This window comes from Erythrolamprus reginae, chromosome 4 (genome assembly GCF_031021105.1).
Source record: "Erythrolamprus reginae isolate rEryReg1 chromosome 4, rEryReg1.hap1, whole genome shotgun sequence".
NCBI lineage: Eukaryota > Metazoa > Chordata > Lepidosauria > Squamata > Dipsadidae > Erythrolamprus > Erythrolamprus reginae.
The window spans coordinates 15269433-15292925 of record NC_091953.1 but is presented as its reverse complement, the minus strand read 5'-3'; the positions used below and the strand labels follow the sequence as shown (position 1 = coordinate 15292925).

The 23493-nt window shown below is 41.2% G+C and overlaps 1 protein-coding gene across 1 annotated transcript in view; it reads right to left on the bottom strand.

Moving 5' to 3' along the window:
• The window catches only part of CNTN5 (contactin 5), a 439109-nt gene that overhangs the window by 16606 nt on the left and 399010 nt on the right, over window positions 1–23493 (bottom strand). The window contains exons 17-19 of the mRNA XM_070751525.1: window positions 20164–20234; window positions 14135–14369; window positions 986–1095 (exon numbers count right to left, since the gene is read on the bottom strand). Of these exons, the coding sequence (XP_070607626.1) occupies window positions 986–1095; window positions 14135–14369; window positions 20164–20234 (416 nt within the window). The remainder of the gene's footprint in view (window positions 1–985; window positions 1096–14134; window positions 14370–20163; window positions 20235–23493) is intronic.

Sequence of the window (23493 nt, the reverse complement as noted above, 5' to 3'; positions counted from 1 at the left end):
AAGTATCTTTGAACATTTTCAAGGGTGTTAATGTCTGAGACACGATATGGGTTCCAAACAGATGAGCTGTATTCGAGGATGGGTCTGGCAAAAGTTTTGTAAGCTCTAGTAAGTAGTGTGAGATTGCCAGAGCAGAAGCTACGTAGGATTAGGTTTACAACTCTTGAAGCCTTCTTGGCTATATTGTTGCAATGGGCTTTGGCACTTAAATCTTTTGTTATTAGTATACCAAGGTCTTTAACCGAGTGGGGATTATCTGTGATAATTTGATTATTAAGTTCGTATTTGGAGTTTAGATTCTTCTTCCCAATGTGTAGGACAGAGCATTTGCTAGTTGAGATTTGGAGTTGCCATGTGTTAGACCACTCAGAAACAGCGTCAAGGTCTTTTTGGAGAATAGTTGTGTTATCGGTTATGCGGGGTTCCTCTTTATGTGCAGAGCAACGAGAAACATTCTTACTTTTGTGTGGGTCTAGAATTACTCCTATCGTAGGCAGTCAATACCACTGTATTGAGGAGGTTGGGGAGAAACATGGGCCAGTCCTGGAATCTGTGGAAGACTCTGACAAGTGCTCTGGATTAGAGGCAGAGAGGGGGCCAGGGCCGTCGGACAGTTATTAGCTGCCTTCGGGGTCAGAGATCAGTGAGGCAGACAAACAGCCGGAGCCTGTTCTCAGTGTGTGCATGCGCAGAGTTGCCAGATGAAAGGAACAGTTAAGGAACAAGGGTTGACTTGGGAGTAAGACCACAGGTAGATGATGAATGGCCCTTCCCATAGGGAATAAAAGAGGAGAAAACAAGGAGAAAAATTGTAAACTGTTTTGAAAGACTGTGGGAGAGAAAAGACTTTGGTGGAGAGGAATTCACTGTAAATTAAATAAAAGGGGTTTATCGGGACGATGACTCTGCTTCGTGCGGCTGGGTAAGCCTAGGTCAGAATCCCGCCCACCATTCAGACAACCCAGATTATATTTGACATAAATACCTCAAATCCCTGAGGTCTTCCCAGGCTGTCTTTGTTGTGACTCCACGCAACAAGAATCTCTGATACAGACAGTCCCGTAGCCTTGACCTCAGTAGGAGAAGCACTTGGTTCTGCAAAATAATAATGTTTGGTTAAAGCAGTTTGCATCTGGACAAGTAGATTTACTCTTCCCATCATCTCTATTATTGTAAGGATAAAACTTCATAGCTGTCCTGAGCAGCAGACAAGCAATGCTCTAAAACCCAATTGGTGTTTTTTTAAAAAACATTACATTTCATCATCTTCATCCCATTTACCTATCTGGAATTCTAATGCTAGCAATCTCTTTTTATGCACTTATGTATAAAAACACAGAAGATTGACGGCAGAAAAAGACCTCATGATCCATCTAGTCTGCCCTTATACTATTTTCTGTATTTTATCTTAGGATGGATATATGTTTATCCCAGGCATGTTTAAATTCAATTACTGTGGATTTACCAACCACGTCTGCTGGAAGTTTGTTCCAAGGATCTACTACTCTTTCAGTGAAATAATATTTTCTCACGTTGCTTCCCCCAACTAACTTCAGATTGTGTTCCCTTGTTCTTGTGTTCACTTTCCTATTAAAAACACTTCCCTCCTGAACCTTATTTAACCCTTTAACATATTTAAATGTCATGTCCCCCCTTTTCCTTCTGTCCTCCAGACTATACAGATTGAGTTCATTAAGTCTTTCCTGATACATTTTATGCTTAAGACCTTCCACCTTCCATTTCTTGGAAGCTATCAACTTTATGGTGGGCACAATGGGGTTGCATCACTTGTTGTTGCAATAATACCACTGTTTGTCTTTTTAATTGCTTTGTTCAAATTGTTAAAGGCAGTGAAGGACTGCAAAAAAATTTACTACCACACTGTAGGCGTGGCTTATTTTGTGGGTGTGACTTGCTGGCCATGTGACCAGGTGGGAGTGGCTTGACGATCATGTGATTGGGGTGGCTTAAAGGTCATGTGACTGGCTTAAAGATGGCCAACTCATGCAAAGGGTTAGGGTTAGAGTGCCTGGCCTTGCCTCACCTCAAAGAGATACAATTTCCCGATCTGTTTACTATTACGGAACATCAAAAATATACTATTTAATTCTATGTATATATGTCATATATTTACATACATATTACATACAGGCACACAAAAATATACATTATCTACTATATAAAGTTTATGTGTATGTACACACACACAGGCACGCACAGCTCTTCTAAAATTATACATATTCAACTGCGATAGGAAAAACATACCCAGAGCCCAGAAGGGAAAAAAAGAAAAAAAATCAATTTTTTTCTACTGTTCTGCGTACCTGACCAAAAATTTTCTACCGGTTCTGTGTACCTGACGTACTCGAAGGTGCCCATCACTGATTAAAGGAGACTAACTGCCTCTGTTACCAGTTCTCTGAATCACCAATGAAGTCTCTGAACTACCAGTAGGCGGAACTAGGCCAAACTGGTAGCATTTCACCCTTGCCTTGTAGTGCCTTCCACTTGGAAGGTTGAGAGTTCAATCCTAGGTAGGGGGCAAAGAAAATATATCTGCTGTAAACACCACATGGCACTGGGAGTAAATGCTCTATTCCACCCAGTTGCCCCGACCTAACCCTGAATTAAGGGATTTGCAGGGTTATAAAAAGGGATTTTACTGTAAAGGTAAAGAAGATGGCCTTGGATTGAGAAGACCCCAAATTGAAACTCTCATTCAACATCCAGCTTGTTGCCTTCTCTTAAACCAACCTACCACAGATAAAAAAATAAATAAACAAGGAATAAATAGGGCTGCAGTTTCTCCTGATGAATTTTAATTTTAAAAAAAGGTTGTTCAAACGCAAAAAAATTGCTAGTCTTTATTTTTTTAATCCAAGCTTTCTCGCTGAACTGAACATCTTGCCTAGGGGCTGGTATCTCTCCTCACCTCCGTGGTGTAAAAACATTTGTTTTTCCATGATACCATTTATGAATTCCCCTGTTTTCATAGTAGCAAACAAGAAACTGTTATGCAGTAAAAGAAATAATACGCTTCAATATTTTTCACCAAGGTACGATTTTCTGAGCAGCAGGAACTTTTTGTTTGCTATTTAGACCTTTAAACTTTGTGCACTGTGAAAAGTCTGCATTGGATTTTATATTACTGAATCAGTTACTTTGCTGTGAATAGGACTGCAGTGGGATAAATATTTTGCAACCTACGACAAAATAATGGGTGGCAGTTATCTAAAAAATGTAATCAGTTTGCTTCCATATACAGTGATACCTCGTCTTACAAACGCCTCGTCATACAAACTTTTTGAGATACAAACCCAGGGTGTAAGATTTTTTTGCCTCTTCTTACAAACTATTTTCACCTTACAAACCCACTGCCACCGCTGGGATGCCCCACCTCCGGACTTCCGTTGCCAGCGAAGCACCCGTTTTTGCGCTGCTGGGATTCCCCTGAGGCTCCCCTCTATGGGAAACCCCACCTCTGGACTTCCATGTTTTTGTGATGCTGCAGGGGAATCCTAGCAGCACAAAAATGGGCGCTTAACTGGCAATGGAAGTCCGGAGGTGGGGTTTCCCAGCAAGGGGAGCCTCAATGAAATCGCAGCATCGCAAAAACACAGAGGTCTGGAGGTGGGGTTTCGAGGACTTCGGTGTTTTTGCGATGCTGCGATTTCACTAATGCTCCCTTCATTGGGAAACCCCACCTCCGGACTTCCGTTGCCAGCAAAGTGCCCGTTTTTGCGATGCTGGGATTCCCCTACAGCATCGTAAAAACACAGAAGTCCGGAGGTGGGGTTTCCCATGGAGGGGAGCCTCAGGAGAATCCCAGCAGCGCAAAAACAGGTGCTTCAGCTGGCAAAAGGGGTGAATTTTGGGCTTGCACACATTAATCGCTTTTCCATTGATTCCTATGGAAAATATTGTTTTGTCTTACAAACTTTTCACCTTAAGAACCTCAACCCGGAACCAATTAAGTTTGTAAGACAAGGTATCACTGTAATTGTATTGTTCAGAATTGAGATAAATTATTTCTCCCTCCCTCGTCTCTCCCCCTCCGTCTCATAATAATAATAATAATAATAATAATAATAATAATAATAATAACAACAACAACAACAACAATAACAACAGCAGCAACAACAACAACAACAAGAGTTGGAAGGGACCTTGGTGATCTTATAGTCCAGTGGTTCTTTACCTTTCTAATGCCGCGACCCCTTAATACAGTTCCTCATCTTGTGGTGACCCCCAACTATAAGTTTAGTGCCAATTCTTCCAACAGATCTTTAAGCTGATTGGCAAGAGGTCAGAGGGACACCCCCTTGTAAACACCTGATTGGTGGGATTGTAAAAATATGTTCTGAGATGCCAGAATAGAAACTTTAGTTGCTAACACCATTGGAAATTTGCCTTTAGCCATGGTCTTAGGCGACCCCTGTGAAATGGTCATTCGACCCTCTAAGGGGTCCCAACCCCAAGGTTGAGAACCACTGTTCTGGTCCAACTCCCTGCTTAGGCAGGATACCCTACACTACTTCAAGCAGATGGTTGTCCAACATCTTCTTAAAAATTTCCACTGTTGGAACATTTACAACTTCTGGAGGTAAGCTGTTCCACTGATTAATTGTTCTAACTGTCAGGAAGTGTCTCCTTAGTTCTAAGTTACTTCTCTCCTTGTTTAGTTTCTACCCATTGCTTCCTGTTTTACCCTCTGGTGCTTTGGAGAATAGGTTGACTCCTTCTTTTTTGTGGCAACCCCTGAGATATTTGAACACTGCTATCATTTCTCCCCTGGTCCTTCTTTTCATTAAAGTAGTCATGGCCAGTTCCTGCAACCGTTCTTCATATATTTTAGCCTCCAGTCCCCTAATCATCTTTGTTGCTCTTCTCTGCACTCTTTCTAGAGTCTCAACACCTTTTTTGCATCGTGGCAACTGAATGCAGTAATCCAAGTGTGGCCTTACCAAGGCCTTACACAGTGGTATTAACACTTACATCATAGGAGAATGTACATTTGAAGGTTATCATAGAAGAGCCACAATGGGAGGAGAGGGAGTTAAATCAACTTGCATGGAAATAATTTACAAATAGCATTACATCACCATTATATCGTATGATAGAAAATTTTCAAAGGAAGAATATTTATTCAAAATTGATTCCACTGCAAAGTGATGTATGATAGGCAATAGACCTGCTGTCAAACAGGAAAGCACTGGAAGCCGATGAAATATTCACTGATCTGCTTACCACTGTAGGAGAAGAGGCAATTAAAGTACTGACAACTCAATGTCAACAAAAAATTTAAAAAGATTGTAGAAGCCTATAAATTGGATTACACACACACACACACACACACACATCTCATCTATACCTATGAGATATAGACCGGGGGAAACGTAGTGGGGTGGCAAAAATGGAGCTCCACCCCAGAGCACCCAATTTGCACTGAAAGATGTTGTTTGGTAGCCCTTCACTGGATATAGATGATAGATAGATAGATAGATAGATAGATAGATAGATAGATAGATAGATAGAGTATTTATTTATTTATTTATTTATTTTATTATATTTGTATGCCACCCCTCTCCGAAGTAGCTAGATCAATAAGTATCTAGGTCCCCAGCAGTTGGGTTTCAGGCCCGGTTACAGTACGGAAACTGCTTTGGTTGCGTTGATGGATGATCTCTGGTGGGCCCGGGACAGGGGTTTATCCTCTGTCCTGGTGCTTCTTGACTTCTCAGCGGCTTTCAATACCATCGACCATGGTATCCTTCTGCGCCGGCTGGAGGGGTTGGGAGTGGGAGGCACTGTTCTTCAGTGGTTCTCCTCCTACCTCTCCGGTCGGTCGCAGTCGGTGTTAGTGGGGGGTTAGAGGTCGATCACGAGGTATCTCCTTTGTGGGGTGCCTCAGGGGTCCGTCCTCTCCCCCCTGCTATTTAATATCTACATGAAACCGCAGGGTGAGATCATCCAAGGGCATGGGGTGAGGTATCATCAGTACGCTGATGATACCCAGCTTTACATCTCCACCCCATGTCCAGTCAACGAAGCAGTGGAAGTGATATGCCGGTGTCTGGAGGCTGTTGGGGCCTGGATGGGTGTCAACAGACTCAAACTCAACCCTGATAAGACGGAGTGGCTGTGAGTTTTGCCTCCCAAGGACAATTCCATCTGTCCGTCCATCACCCTGGAGGGGGGAAATTATTGACCCCCTCGGAGAGGGTCCGCAACTTGGGCGTCCTCCTCGATCCACAGCTCACATTAGAGAAACATCTTTCAGCTGTGGCGAGGGGGGCGTTTGCCCAGGTTCGCCTGGTGCATCAGTTGCGGCCCTATTTGGACCGGGAGTCACTGCTCACAGTCACTCATGCCCTCATCACCTCGAGGCTCGACTACTGTAATGCTCTCTACATGGGGCTACCTTTGAAAAGTGTTTGGAAACTTCAGATCGTGCAGAATGCAGCTGCGAGAGCAATCATGGGCTTTCCCAAAAATGCCCACATAACACCAACACTCCGCAGTCTGCATTGGTTGCCGATCCATTTCCGGTCACAATTCAAAGTGTTGGTCATCACCTATAAAGCCCTTCATGACACCGGACCAGGGTATCTACGAGACCGCCTTGTGCCGCACGAATCCCAGCGACCGGTTAGGTCCCACAGAGTGGGCCTTCTCCGGGTCCCGTCAACAAAACAATGTCATTTGGCGGGCCCCAGGGGAAGAGCCTTCTCTGTGGCAGCCCCGGCCCTCTGGAACCAACTCCCCCTGGAGATTAGAATTGCCCCCACCCTCCTCGCCTTTCGTAAGCTCCATAAAACCCACCTCTGCCGTCAGGCATGGGGGAACTGAGATATTCTTTCCCCCTAGGCCTTTACAATTTATGCATGGTATGTTTGTTTGTATGTATGTTTAGTTTTACAAATAAGGGTTTTTAACTGTTTTAGTATTGGATTTACAAGCTGTTTTGTACTACTGTTGTTAGCCGCCCCGAGTCTACAGAGAGGGGCGGCATACAAATCCAATAAAAAATAAATAAATAAAATAATAATAATAATAATAATAATAATAATAATAATAATAATAGATCGGTAGATCGATCGATAGATGGATAGATAGATAGATGTATTTGCGTCCATGCAAATATGCAAATATCCACATATGAAAATTGCACTAATTCATCATGCAAGTAAAACTCACAGCCGACCCAACACAAGTCCCACACTTGAAATAACCACGCTTGAAGCCCTTATAAACATAGGAACACTGACAACCCTCTCTGCTGAAGATGTTACCTAGTCTGGTAATGAAACATTTGGAACCCAACCCACAAGCTTGGAGAACGAACCTTCACCCTCAAGTTGCATATTGTCTCATTTGTGTGAAGAACTCAAGGCCCCAAGAATAAAGTGTTACAATATCTTTCAGTTGCTAAAATGATTAGCCGTCTACCTCCATGTGTAGCTACTGTAGGCATTTACAACAATAAAAACTGAGAAATGAAAAGAGAAGTATTAACCTAACAGTAGCATAGAAACAAAGAAGATTGACGGCAGAAAAAGACCTCATGGTCCATCTAGTCTGCCCTTATACTATTTCCTGCATTTTATCTTAGGATGGATATATGTTCCAGTGAAGGGCTACCAAAATTTTTACATTTAAATATGTTAAAGGGTTAAATAAGGTTCAGGAGGGAAATGGTGGAAGGTCTTAAGCATAAAACTTATCAGGAAAGACTTAATGAACTCAATCTGTATAGTCTGGAGGAGAGAAGGAAAAGGGGGGACATGATCAAAATATTTTAAGGGTTATATAAGGTTCAGGAGAGAAGTGTGGTTAATAGGAAAGTGAACACAATAACAAGGGGGCACAATCTGAGGTTAGTTGGGGGAAAGATCAGAAGCAACGTGAGAAAATGGAATAATAGAAGCAAACAATGAAGGAAAAAACAATGAAAATACAGTGATATGAGAATAAGAAATGGATGAGTGGAGAAGTAGAGACCAAGAGGGAAGATGAGATTATTATCAATCTAGTAGCCACCTTCATATCGTGCAGAATGCAGTTGCGAGAGCAGTCATGGGCCTACCTAGGTATGCCCATGTTTCACCAACACTCCGCAGTCTGCATTGGTTGCCGATCAACTTCCGGTCACAATTCAAAGTGTTGGTTATGACCTTTAAAGCCCTTCATGGCACTGGACCAGAATATCTCCGAGACCGCCTGCTGCCGCATGAATCCCAGCGACCGATTAGGGGGAAGAGCCTTCTCTGTGGTGGCCCCGGCCCTCTGGAACCAACTCCCCCCGGAGATTAGAACTGCCCCTACTCTCCTTGCCTTTCGTAAGCTCCTTAAGACCCACCTGTGTCATCAGGCATGGGGGAACTGAGACATCTCCCCCGGGCATATACAATTTATGAATGGTATGTACGTATGTATGTGTGTTTAGAAAATGGGGTTTTTAAAATGTTTTTAGTAGTAATTTAGATTTGTTGCACATTGTTTTTTTCACTTTGTTGTGAGCCGCCCCGAGTCTGCGGAGAGGGGCGGCATACAAATCTAAATAAACATAAACATAAACATAAACACCTCCATTGTGATACTCCCCACCCAAAAGACATTATAAACATAATTTATAGGGTGTAGAAAGTTAGCTACCACCCCCTTCCTGGAAGTAAATCTTTTGAGGAATATTTAAATTATAATAGATGTATAAATAGAAATCATTAACCGAAATAATTCTTTTTGGATACCGACTGTATTTGCCAAGAAAATAAGTGAACAAAAAGAAGTGTTTGATGAAAAAAACGTAATTCTTTCTTTTAGATATATAATTTTCTTTTCTTTTGTTCTGTAAATATATTTATATTGTTATGTGTTTCTTTTTTTATTTTATTTTTTTGTTGTTTGCATGTGTGTTTATTTTCTTTTTACCTTTTAAACTTCAATAAAAACTTGTTCTGTCAAGCTCTCTGGTAGAATCCTCCCAAAAATTCACAGGCACAAATTTCAGACACACACACGTTTGAAAATTTAAAACAATGTTCTTTATAATGAAAATTCACTTAAACCAAGCCCCCTTTTGGTATAGCAAAGAGCACTTGTCTCCAAAAAACCTGGTAATTTATACAAATTCCTTATCAGTTCTGTGATACTTAGCTTGCAGCTGTGAGGTAATTCACAGTCCTTCTTCTTTCACAAAGTGAAACACACTTTGCCCTGGTTTAGTTTCAAAGCGGGGAAAAATCAGCACACAAAAGGTCAAAGTCAGGAAAGCAGTCACGAAACATAAGGATCAGATAATCCTCCACAATGGCCAAACCCACAGGCTGCTATTTATAGCAGCCTCACTAATTACCACAGCCCCACCCAACCACAGGTGGCCTCATTTTCTTTGATAATAATCTCTCAGTTGTTGTTGCCTATGCATCGCTCTCCGCATGCGTGGCTGTATCATTAACTCTTGTTCTGAATCCAAGGAGGAGCTAGATAATTGATCTCCTTCTGAGCTGTCTCCACACTCTCCTCCTCCCTGTCACTCATGTCTTCTTGGTCAGAGGAGCCTTCATCATCAGATTCCACCGGGGGCAAAACAGGCCTGCAGCATGTGGATGTCTCCCCCACATCCACAGTCCTTGGGGCAGGAGCTGGGCCAGAGCTAACCACAACAAAAACTATTTTAAAACTTTTTTAAAAAAGGAACTGCAGATATATGTGGCAAAACACATGCCCGGGAAGTTGTAGACGACACAGTGACAGTTGAACTGGTTGAACTCAACATTAATGGGATAATGCTTGCTGTACATTTTGCTGAAGACCCTGCCATGTTGGCGGGCGAAGACATTAATTATCTCCCCAACAGCTCTCTTACAGTGGAGGTAGGGAATAAGACAGCCTGATTGATCGAATATGGGCTTGATTAGATTAAAAGCTTGAAAAGACATTTTCAGGTTCATGAATATAAATGGCGTATTTGTAATGAACTGGCAGAGCAGCTGGAGTTTTGTGAATAAACAGGGAGTGGTTGATGAGGATGGAATGGGATGGGGGGGATAAGCCAGAGCTGTATACAACATCCAAGGACTTGTGGGTACTAATCAAAATACATATTCTCCATTCTATTTTAGGATTGTTTTTTTAAAAGAGCCATTGAAGAAAGTATAACTTTTGACCGAACTGGCAACTAAAATTTAAATGCTGTTATGGTTGGCAGGGGAGGGAGAACCAGTAAATGTACCAGTAAATCAGCTATTATTGTTGTGCTAAGACAGATTGAAGAGAAATGACGAGTAGCAGGCAGATACAATGGTACCTCTACTTATGAACTTAATGGTTCCATGACCAGTAGAAAAGTTTGTAAGAAGAAGCATTTTTTCCCCATAGGAATCAATGTAAAAGCAAACAATGTGTGTGATTGGGGAAACCACAGGTAGGGTGGAGGCCCTGTTTCCTCCCAGGAGATTCCTCGAGAGGCCCCATGGAGGCTTCTCCCCACCTTTTCCGGCTGTGTTTCCTCCCAGGAGATTCCTAGAGAGGCCCCATGGAGGCTTCTCCCCACCTTTTCTGGCCCTGTTTCCTCCCGGGATATTCCTAGAGAGGCCCCATGGAGGCTTCTCCCCGCCTTTTCCAGCCCTGTTTCCTCCCAGGAGATTCCTAGAGAGGCCCCACAGAGGCTTCTCCCTGCCTTTTCCAGTTACAGTTTTGGAGGCTCAGGTTTGTAAGTGGAAAATGGCTCTTGAGAAGAGGCAAAATAATCTTGAACACCTGGTTCTTATCTAGAAAAGTTCATAGGTAGAGGTACCACTGTAACCTTTTGCCACTTTTGTCTTAGCTTTCAGATTAAAGAAAGGAAATTTGCTTTTGTTTAATTTCATCCGTAGCAGACACATGTTCTTCTTGCAATTACTTTGCAAACTGTCCTGGATGAATATTCTGCCTTTCAGTATATGATTCTTACTCCAGAATTCTGCATCCTCTTATTAAATTCAAGAGCATCATGAAGGAATTCCTCCTCTGAAGTATCCCCCCCCCTTCCGGAGATGCAACTGAAGGGATGGAGACAGGTAGAAATTCATGTCTCCAACACCATTCCCAACCCTGCCTATGGCAATTTGAGAGCAGGTCGGGAAGGCTTCATGAGTTGACACTCAAATTCTGAGAGAGATCATAATGTAGATCAGTGGTTCTCAATCTTTCTAATGGTGTGACCTCTTAATGCAGTTCCTCATGTTGTGGTGACTCCCAACCATAAGTCTAGTGCCAATTCTCCCAACAGAGCTTTAAAATGATTGGCAGAGAGGTCAAAGGGACACCTCCACTGTAAACGCCTGATTGGTTGGATTGTAAAAATATGTTCCAAGGCACCAGAATAGAAGCTTTAGTTCCTAACACCATGCAAAATTTGTCTTTTCCCATGGTCTTAGATGCCCCCTGTGAAACGGTTGTTTGACCCCCAAAGTTTCAAGTTTCAAGTTTTATTGGATTTATATGCCGCCCCTCTCCGAAAACTCGGGGCAGCTAACAACAATCATGAACAATATACAATAATAATCCAATACTAAAAGCAAATTAAAACCCCTTAATATATAAAACCAAACATACATACAAACATACCATGCATACAATTGTAACGGCCTAGGGGGAGAAGAAGTCTTAATTCCCCCATGCCTGGCGGCAGAGGTGGGTTTTAAGTAGCTTACAAAAGGCAAGGAGGGTGGGGGCAATTCTAATCTCTGGGGGGAGTTGGTTCCAGAGGGCCGGGGCCGCCACAGAGAAGGCTCTTCCCCTGGGTCCCGCCAAGTGGCATTGTTTAGTTGACAGGACCCAGAGAAGACCGACTCTGTGGGACCTAACTGGCCGCTGGGATTCGTGTGGCAGAAGGCGGTCCCTGAGATAATCTGGTCCGGTGCCATGAAGGGCTTTATAGGTCATAACCAACACTTTGAATTGTGACCAGAAACTGATCGGCAACCAATGCAGACTGCGGAGTGTTGGTGTGACATGGGCATATTTGGGAAAGCCCATGATTGCTCTCGCAGCTGCATTCTGCACGATCTGAAGTTTCCGAACACTTTTCAAAGGTAGCCCCATGTAGAGAGCATTACAGTAGTCGAGCCTCGAGGTGATGAGGGCATGAGTGACTGTGAGCAGTGACTCCCGGTCCAAATAGGGTCGCAACTGATGCACCAGGCGAACCTGGGTGAATGCACCCCTCGCCACAGCTGAAAGATGTTTCTATAATGTGAGCTGTGGATCGAGGAGGACGCCCAAGTTGCGAACCCTCTCTGAGGGGGTCAATGATTCTCCCCCCAGGGTAATGGACAGACAGATGTAATTGTCCTTTGGAGGCAAGACCCACAGCCACTCCGTCTTGTCTGGGTTGAGTTTGAGGTCCCAACTCCCAGGTTGAGAACCACTGATGTAGATTGTTTGAGAGTTTCTTAAAAAGTAAAATGTGCCAGTTTCAACTATCACTTGATAACAATGAACATTGAATCCATGCATACATTTTTTTCCCTGTTCGCTTGCCTTTCAAATATTTCATTCTTCTAGAAAATTAGTTGGCAGTATTGATGTCAAGCAATAGATAAAGAGATGAGATAATCTTAAGAGGTCAGATCACTTTTAATCCAACACTTAAGAAGGTTTTTAAAAGATCCACTTTCCACAGGAGAAGTTCTGGCTTAGTTATCATTGAGATATTATTTTCAAAGTTGGTACAAAAAGTGCACGGAAGGCAGACAGTTAGACTCCAGTAAATGCAAAATAGTCAGGAGGGGGGAATTATCTTTGAAATAGCAACAAGCTGAATTGCTAGGAATAGGTAATTTGAGATCCTATAAAATAGTCGGAATATAAGCACAAAGAAGAGAAAAGGGTTTACTATAAATGGCTTCTACCTTGCCCAATAATGAAAGTTGCTAAGATTTATGGAGCCTCACTACCGTATGTGCAGCATTGCAACTAGTGAATTTAACTGTATTGTTGAAAGCCCTATTTGCAAGGTCACACATATGCTACTTTTCTCTAGATCCTGAAATATCACTAACATTTCATCTGGCAAATAAATTGTGAAATGTATTGATAGGAAATTAAATCTATCTATCTATCTATCTATCTGTCTGTCTGTCTATCTATCTATCTATCTATCTATCTATCTATCTATCTATCTATCTATCTATCTATCTATCTATCTATCTATCTATCTATCCATCCATCCACCCACCCACCCACCCACCCACCCACCTACCTATCTACCTACCTACCTATCGATCTATCTACCTGCCTGCCTGCCTACCTACCTACCTACCTACCTATTTGATTTTTATGCTGCCCTTCTCCTTAGACTCAGGGCGGATTACAACATGTTAGCAATATCACTTTTTAACAGAGCCAGCCTATTGCCTCCACAATCCGGGTCCTCATTTTATCCACCTCGGAAGGATGGAAGGCTAAGTCAACCTTGAGCCAGTGATGAGATTTAAACTGCTGACCTGCAGATCTACGGTCAGCTTCAGTGGCCTGCAGTACAGCACTCTACCTGCTGCGCCACCCCGGCTCATGGACCAGTAATAGGTTGCTACTGGTGTAGTAGAGGACGGAGCACTGGTAGCAGCCACCAGATTGTGCAATTTGCGTGTGACCGCTACCAGTACCAATCCTATGGGTGCTGTTCCCACCGCCATTTATTTCTTCCCAACAATGTAAACACATTAAAATAACCAAGATTGCCCAATGTTGAAGGTTTATTCATTCATTCATTCATTCGTGCGTGCGTTCGTTCATTCGTTCATGCAAGCATTCATTCATGCAAGCATTCATTCATTCATGCATTCATTCATTCATTCATTCAAGTACGTCTTGGTAATATACACAGATATAACATTGCTTATATACAAGAGGGAACATTGGGACAGGGATGGTAGGCACCCTGGTGCACTTATGTGCGTCCCTTACTGACCTTACCGAAGGTTGTATTTGTTTTCACATATGCTTTGCCTCCCTTATCAAATGCCCTTAGAGTATTCAGCAAGCAACTTTGAGCTCCGTGATTTGTCACTTTTCCCTTTTTGCAATAGGCAATGTGTATGGCTATGACTTAGAAGACGCAGCTGGTCTTTGGGCTTGATGTACTCACCTCCCTCAGCAGAACTGATCACCACAATCGGGCTGAATGGTCCATCGCCTTTGTTGTTGTATGCTCCGACTTTCACCTCAAATGGAGTCAAGGGAGGCACGCTTTCGTCTCTGTAGATGAACTTGGAGGCATCGGAGGACGTGACCATTTTTTCTTTCCAGCCTCTCGTTCCATTCGGTCGGAAAGCCACGATGTAGCCAAAGCTTTCCCCATTCTGAAATTCTTCAGAAACTGGCTAAAGAAAAACATGTACATTTATTATTCCTGGGAATATCAGCATTCCTGAGAATGCTCAGGAAGGTAAATCTATTTCAGCATCTACTGCTGTCCTACTATCACAGCACCATAGAGAGTGTCCTGACATATGGTATTCTTGCATGGTATGGGAGCAGCTTTCTAGCGGACTAAAAAGCTCAACAGAGAATCATTAAAACTGCCCAGAATATCATTGGGCTCCAACTATCAGCCCTGGATGATATCTTCACATTTCACTATTTTAGGAATTTATACAACATTCTCAAAGACTTTTCCCATCCTGCTAACAATATCTATCTATGTATCTATCTATGTATCTATCTATGTATCTATCTATGTATCTATCTATGTATCTATCTATGTATCTATGTATCTATGTATCTATCTATCTATGTATCTATCTATCTATCTATCTATCTATCTATCTATCTATCTATCTATCTATCTATCTATCTATCTATCTATCTATCTATGTATCTATCTATCTATGTATCTATCTATCTATCTATGTATCTATCTATCTATGTATCTATCTATGTATCTATCTATCTATGTATCTATCTATGTATCTATCTATGTATCTATCTATCTATGTATCTATCTATGTATCTATCTATGTATCTATCTATGTATCTATGTATCTATGTATCTATGTATCTATGTATCTATCTATCTATCTATCTATCTATCTATCTATCTATCTATCTATCTATCTATCTATCTATCTATTAACAGATAAAAGAAGAAGACAATAGGACAGTAGGACAGGGACGTTAGGCACAATGGTGCACTTATGCACGCCCCTAACAAACATCTTAGAAAAGGGGAGAAGTTAACTGTAGTAGACAATCTAAGGTTCAAGATTTTGGGGTTTGGGGAAGGAACCACAGAGTCAGGAAGTGCATTACAGGCGTTGATCACTTTATTGCTGAAGTTGTATTTTCTGCAGTCTAGTTTGGAGGGGTTTACATTTAGTTTGTATCTATGATGTGCTCATGTGTTGTTGCGGTTGAAGGTGAAGTAGTCACTAACAGGAAGGACTTTGATTCAAAGTTTTACATAGCCTTAACATTTAATAAATAACTACCTGGCAAACTGAGCAAACATCTTGTTCAAGGATTCACAGTTCCTTCACGGTATGCAAAGATATTACCCTCTTCCTCCTCCTCCTCCTCTTCTTCAAAGATATGAGCAACTTAATTTGCCTTCTGGCTGCCATCCTGCACTTTGGCCCAATGATTTAAACATTTTGTCACTGCTAAATTTTCTTTCTGCACGAAGCCTTAAAATATGAATAACCTTAAAATGTCACTTTAAGCAGGAAAATAACAGGATTATATATAATTTTATATGAACCTTGCAGTGAAAATGCCACTGAAATAGGGCAATTATTTGTTAGAAGGTTCTTCCTTTTTCTTCCTTGTTCAATGCCTATAAAATGTTCAATGTTTATCTAGTCTGTAATATGGTAAATGATTTAGCGTTACTAGATAAATGGTCAAAGCAATGGAAACTGCAGTTTAATGTTTCCAAATGTAAAATAATGCACTTGGGGAAAAGGAATCCTAAATCTGAGTATTGCATTGGCAGTTCTGTGTTAGCAAAAACTTCAGAAGAGAAGGATTTAGGGGTAGTGATTTCTGACAGTCTCAAAATGGGTGAGCAGTGTGGTCGGGCAGTAGGAAAGGCAAGTAGGATGCTTGGCTGCATAGCTAGAGGTATAACAAGCAGGAAGAGGGAGATTGTGATCCCCTTATATAGAGCGCTGGTGAGACCACATTTGGAATACTGTGTTCAGTTCTGGAGACCTCACCTACAAAAAGATATTGACAAAATTGAATGGGTCCAAAGACGGGCTACAAGAATGGTGGAAGGTCTGAAGTATAAAACGTATCAGGAAAGACTTAATGAACTCAATCTGTATAGTCTGGAAGACAGAAGGAAAAGGGGGGACATGATCGAAACATTTAAATATGTTAAAGGGTTAAATAGGGTTCAGGAGGGAAGTGTTTTTAACAGGAAAGTGAACACAAGAACAAGGGGACACAATCTGAAGTTAGTTGGGGGAAAGATCAAAGGCAACATGAGAAAGTATTATTTTACTGAAAGAGTAGTAGATCCTTGGAACAAACTTCCAGCAGACGTGGTTGGTAAATCCACAGTAACCGAATTTAAACATGCCTGGGATAACAATATATCCATTGTAAGATAAAATACAGGAAATAGTAAAAGGGCAGACTAGATGGACCATGGGGTCTTTTTCTGCCGTCAGTCTTCTATGTTTCTATGTTTCTAGTACAGTGGTACCTCTACTTACGAACATTTATTCATTCCATGACAAGGTTCTTAAGTAGAAAAGTTTGTAAGGCAAAGCAATTTTTCCCATAGGAATAAATGTGAAAGCAAATAATGCGTACGATTGGAGAAACCACAGGGAGAGTGGAGGCCCGGTTTACTCTCAGGAGATTCCTAGAGAGGCCCCACAGAAGCTTTCCCCCTGACTTTTCTGGCCCTGTTTCCTCTCAGGAGATTCCTAGAGAGGCCCCATGGAGGCTTCTCCCTGCCTTTTCTGGTTACAGTTTCGGAGGCTCGGGTTTGTAAGTGGAAAATGGTTCTTGAGAAGAGGCAAAAACATCTTGAACACCTGGTTCTTATCTAGAAAATTTCGTGTAGAGGCGTTTGTAGGTAGAGGGACCACTGTAATTAGAATTTTGCTGTTTTATTTTTACTTTTTTTAAGCAACAATAGGATTTCTTGGAAGGCCCATTTAAAAAAAATCAAATAATTCTGGCATATGTGCAATTATTGCCTGACATTTCAAAATGTGATTCCAGGATATATATACTCCTACTACCATTTGCAAGACCTACCTGAGATTAATGTAGATGTGACATTTTAAGCATTTATTTTATTTATTATTTATTACTGCGACTTGTATGCTGCCCAGCTCCTCATGGACTTTGGGTGGCTATTGGAGACAAATTCTAGTCTAAACATCTGAGTAACTGGGCAACCAACCCATAATGTCTAGCGAACAGTGGACAATTGAATGTTTGTGGTTACCACTTAGGCTCTGTTGTGGTTGGCTATGGCCCAGCTCCTGCCCCAGGAAATGGGGAGGTGGATGCAGGGGAAAATTCAACATGTCACAGGCCTGTGTTATTGCCGACAGAATCAGTTCAGAGTTTAGTTTCCTCGGACGAAGAAGAAGGTGGGAGTGACTTGGCAGAGGAGGGCTTGGCACACAGCCCAGACAGTCACTCTCCCTTATCTTCCGTTGATTCAGATGATGACATTTTGGACCCACGCAAGCGCAGAATTATGCATAGAAGAGACCAAATAAGAACATATTACAGGAAATAAGGGAGGCCACCTGTGTTTGGGTGGTGCTCCAGTAATTAGGGCTGCTGCTATAAATAGCAGCATGTGGGTTTGGCCATTGTGGAAGAATATCTGATCGGAGTTCATCAGGAATCTTGTGTTGCTGGACTTTGTTGCTTTTTCATGCCTTTGAAACCAAAGAAGAACAATGTGTGTGTGTGTCTCACTTCGTTGGAAGAACAAGGGGTGTGAAGTTTCTTCACAGCTGCTAGCTAAGTACTTAATAACTGCTTAAGGGAAATTGTACAGACTACCCGGTTGTTTTGGGAGGAGTGCTCTTTGCAATACAAAGAGTGCTTTGTTTATTTTGAATTTTGTAATAAAGAACATTGTTTTGAATTTTCAAACGTGTGTGTCTGAAATTTGTACCCTTGAATTTTCGGGAGGCTCCTATCAGAGAGCCCGGCAGAACAGGCTCCAACTTTGTTATGACGATAATGATAGGACATTACTGGAAGTTCTTCAAAAGTTTGAGAGAGATGGATAAGGTGGGAATGAGAATGGGAGGCTTCAATTCATTTCAATCTACACTCCTACAACTTTCCCAAAGCAGCTAAAATAACAATTTTGACTATATGATCTGGAAGTATTGAAATATTAATGTATAGCTCATAGGTTGTATAATTTAAGCACAAACCCCACTTATTTCTTTTGCATTTTTATCCCATTGAGAAGAAACCTCCTTTTCCACTTTGGGAGAAGAAATAATAATAATAATAATAATAATAATAATAATAATAATAATAATAATAATAATAATTTATTAGATTTGTATGCCGCCCCTCTCCGAAGACTCGGGGCGGCTCACAACAAGCGATAAAACAATATTGTACAGGCACAAATCTAATATTAAGAAAAAAACTAAAAACCCTATCAATTTAAAATAGTTCATTGGTGAAACACAGGGCCCGTCATACCTAATTAGTTTCTTTAAAAGCACAAGGTTTTTAAAAAGTTGGGCAAGATTTCATTGAGGTATGACTTAATGCAGTATTTACTTAGCATATATATATATTCTCATGACAGTACCTTGAGCCATGAGATTGTTAAAGGTTTTCTGAGTGTTGAAAAAAAGATAACTATTAAACACGAATTCAACTCTGTGAAAGTAGACAGGCTTCTACCAGAAAAGAAAGAAAGAAAAAGAAAGAAAGAAAGAAGGAAGGAAAGGAAGGAGAAAGAAAAAGGAGGGAAGGAAGGAGAAAAAAAATCACTTGACTCCTTAGCTGTCAAATCTCTTTTATGTTTGCCAGCTTGAAACCTCAAAAATGTAGAAGATGTTACAAGATTTTAATAAAATGACATTAAATGTGTCAAAATACAAAGTGGAATGTATTTGAATGCACTCTGTGAATGCATTTATTTAAGATAATTTTATACTATCTTCTTTGTAAACTGGTTATAAAATTCATGGAAAGCATTCCTACTGAATCAGTTATGTAAATAAATCCCATAAAAATTAATACCCCGAAAAGTTAGCTTAAGCAAATGTCTATTTTACATCATTTGAACTTCTAATAAGTGATTTTTTAAATCATATAAATAACAACGAACAACTATTTTTTTAAAAAAACAGCATTAAACCAAACAGAATCAATCTCAAATAATCTAAATAATTGGCAGGTTAAATTAATGGTTCTTTTTACATTCACAGTGTTAATTGTCTTAAAGGGAAAAAAACAAAGAAAAGAAAAAGAAAGCAAGAATGTTCTTATTAATTTAAAAGGAAACGCCATCAGTATTTTAATCCTAGATAAAAAAACGAAACTTAAAAGGTGGAATAAATCCAGAGTAACCTTGAAAATGCCATTGGTCCTTCTTTTAAGATTGTAAAAAGAGCTAAACTATCTCCTTGCTTTGGGTCTTTAAATTAGTCTTTAAATGATCCTTCTGCATTGCTTTTTTGACATGTCTTTTTCCCTTACTTTTTAATTGTTCTTCTTTTATTTCTAAGTCTAGGAGTCACTGTTTTAATTTCGCATGGTGTCTGTAATACGCTATTGGTGGAAATAAGAAAGTCAGTTTCTTCTATAAACTTGGGACAGTCTCTAGTGGCTATCAATCCCCATCCTAATCCATCAAATGGTGAAAGATAGTAAATTAACTCCCACAATGATCTCAAGTACAGAGTAAGTTTTCAACAAAATTGAAAAAAAATGTAAAATGAAACGTTGCAAATATCAGGTAATCTCAACCACTAGTAGGGGTTTTTTTTTTTGATACATTAAATTAAGACCTGACGGGAGATTTTAACTGACATTTAATACACGCTCTTCTTGTACCTACATTGACAAGCATTGCTATGGGGAAACTTCAGTGTTGACCTACAATGTCTCGCTTGCCCTCAAAGAAGTCAACATGAAAGGAAGAATTTAATCAAAAGAGTTTGTTACCTCCCAGGCTATTACTAATTCATGCCGTCTTCCACTTCTGCCACTGACGTTAGCAGGAGCCGTCTTGGGCACTGTGGATGGAAAAAATAATTAGAGAAAAGAAAACCAATCAGAACATCCAAGTTAGAAGAAAGAATAATAGGATTAGAAGGGACTTTGGAGGTCTTCCAGTCTAATCTCCTGCTTGAGAAGGAGACCAAAACAATTGTGGGCTGGTTTTGTTTTGCTTTTTCATTTTTTTTACTCTACTGCAAAAAAGTACCAGATAGACACACACACCTTCCCCATAACACCTGCTTAATGCCAATAGATGCTACCTGATGCTTCCTGATGGACTTTTTGAAAAAAACCTTGTGAAATTTATAAAATAATACACAACTGGAGAAGAGTAAATATTATCCCTTTTGGCAAAAAGCAGAAAAACATGGATACCTGAGAAGATTCTAAAGGAAGATTAATTTGCAAGCACCTAAAAAACAATGCCGTAACATATTATTCGTCATCAGCAAACCTCTAGATAACTCAAAACGGAAGGAATTGCTAATATCCAAAATGAAAGAAACAACACACACATACAGCCTGGGAGAAACCCCTCTCAGCAGTAGCGACTGCGAAAGAGATCTCGGAGTCTTGGTGGATAATCAACTAAACATGAGCCAACAATGTGCAGCAGCAGCCAAAAAAGCCAACACAATCCTAAGCTGCATCAACAGGGGAATACACTCCAAGACCAGGGAAGTCTTAATACCACTCTACTATGCCCTGGTCAGACCACACCTGGAGTACTGTGTTCAGTTCTGGTCACCACACTTCAAAAAAGACATTGAAACTCTGGAGAAGGTGCAGAAAAGAGCAACCAAAATGATCAGGAGTCTAGAAACCAAGACTTACGAAGAGAGACTGCGGGAACTGGGCATGGATAGCCTAGAGAAAAGGAGGGCCAGAGCGGACATGATAGCAATCTACAGGTATACGAGGGGTTGCCACAAAGAGGAGGGGATCACTTTATTCTCCAGGGCACCAGAGGGCCTGACGAGGAACAACGGCTGGAAGCTGACCAAGGAGAGATTCAACCTGGAAATAAGGAAGAACTTCCTGACGGTCAGAACAATCAACCAGTGGAACAACCTACCAGCGGACGTTGTGAACTCCAATACTCTGGACATTTTAAAGAGGAAATTGGACTGCCATTTGGCTAGGATGCTATAGGGTTCCTGCTTAGGCAGGGGGTTGGACTTGATGACCCGCATGGTCCCTTCCAACTCTAACAATAAATAAATGAAATAAATAAACATTTTAAATGATTTTGATAGATGGGAGAAATGGCCTGAAAATAACAGAAGGTAAGGCAAGATGGACAAGTGCAAAATCGTTCACATAGGAAACAAATGCCAACAAATGCTTTTGTAAGAATTGGGGTACGCAGCTTGCTAATGTTATTTGCGCGAAATTTCCTGGTAGGGTAGTGATTGCAAACTGAATAGAAGCCAGTAATGTGATTAGGCTGGGGGAGGGGAAAAAACGGCAAATGCATTTAGACCACCTACTAAAATACATCTGGTATCTATTGTTAGGTTAGTCTACATTTAGTCATTCAGCATAAGGACAGCTTTTTGTGCTTCTGATATCTGAGGATCTCTGTGGGGTACAGATTGGCATCAACTTCTGGGAAAGCTACTGACTCGTTAATGTTGTGGTTAGCTCTTGCCCAGCTCCTGCCCCAAGGACTGTGGATGTGGGGGAGACATCCACATGCTGCAGGCCTGTTTTGCCCCCGGTGGAATCTGATGATGAAGGCTCCTCTGACCAAGAAGACATGAGTGACAGGGAGGAGGAGAGTGTGGCAGACAGCTCAGAAGGAGATCAATTATCTAGCTCCTCCTTGGATTCGGAACAAGAGTTAATGATACAGCCACGCATGCGGGGAGCGATGCATAGGCAGCAACAACTGAGAGATTATTATCAAAGAAAATGAGGCCACCTGTGGTTGGGTGGGGCTGTGGTAATTAGTGAGGCTGCTATAAATAGCAGCCTGTGGGTTTGGCCATTATGGAGGATTATCTGATCGTTGTGTTTCGTGCCTGCTTTGCTGACTTTGACCTTTGTGTGCTGATTTTTCCCTGCTTTGAAACTAAACCAGAGCAAAGTGTGTTTCACTTTGTGAAAGAAGAAGGACCGTGAATTGCCTCACAGCTGCAAGCTAAGTATCACAGGACTGATAAGGGACTTGTACCAATTACCAGTTTGTTTGGAGACGAATGCTCTTTGCTATACCAAAAGAGGGCTTAGTTTAAGTGAATTTTCATTATGAAGAACATTGTTTTGAATTTTCAAACGTGTGTGTGTCTGAAATTTGTACCTGTGAATTTTTGGGAGGATTCTACCAGAGAGCCCGACAGAACAGTTAAGGAGAGAGCTGGATATAAACAAGCCTGCAAGTGGTGTGATTCAAATAATTTAACAACTATTTCACCCAGGATCAGGATTGGCTGTCGTCATTGGGTTCCTACATGGATTATGGGGAGGGAGGCTTTCCAGTAGCGAAAATGGAGCTGCATGCGCAGATCCAGGTGACTGACAGGCGCGCATGCACATCAGAGTGAGATTTAGCTTCTGCGCATGTCCAGGAAGCAAAATCTCGCAAGAGGACGTGCGGGTGATATTTTTGCTTCCGTGCATGTGTGTAAACAAAAAAAGAACCATCGAAATATCATGCGCCCGTGTATTTTCTCACGAGGTTTGTTTCCTGTGCATGTGCAAAAGCCAATGACGTGCGCAGGAAGCACTGGATTTGCACATGTTGGTCACCCATCCGCACCGATAGCACCGGTAAGAGGGAACTCCTGCCTGCATGGGACGCGTGGCCCATTCCTGTCCTCCAACTCCGCTGCACATGTGGGATGAGCCTCCCGCAATGGCCAACCTGACCCTGAGTGAACTATAGAAACATAGAAGATTGACGGCAGAAAAAGACCTCATGATCCATCTAGTCTGCCCTTATACTATTTCCTGTATTTTATTTTAGGATGGATATATGTTTATCCCAGGCATGTTTAAATTCAGTTACTCTGGATTTACCGACTACGTCTGCTGGAAGTTTGTTCCAAGGATCTACTATTCTTTCAGTAAAATAATATTTTCTCATGTTGCCTTTGATCTTTCCCCCAACTAACTTCAGATTGTGTCCCCTTGTTCTTGTGTTCACTTTCCTATTAAAAACACTTCCCTCCTGAACCCTATTTAACCCTTTCACATATTTAAATGTTTCGATCATGTCCCCCCTTTTCCTTCTGTCTTCCAGACTATACAGATTGAGTTCATTAAGTCTTT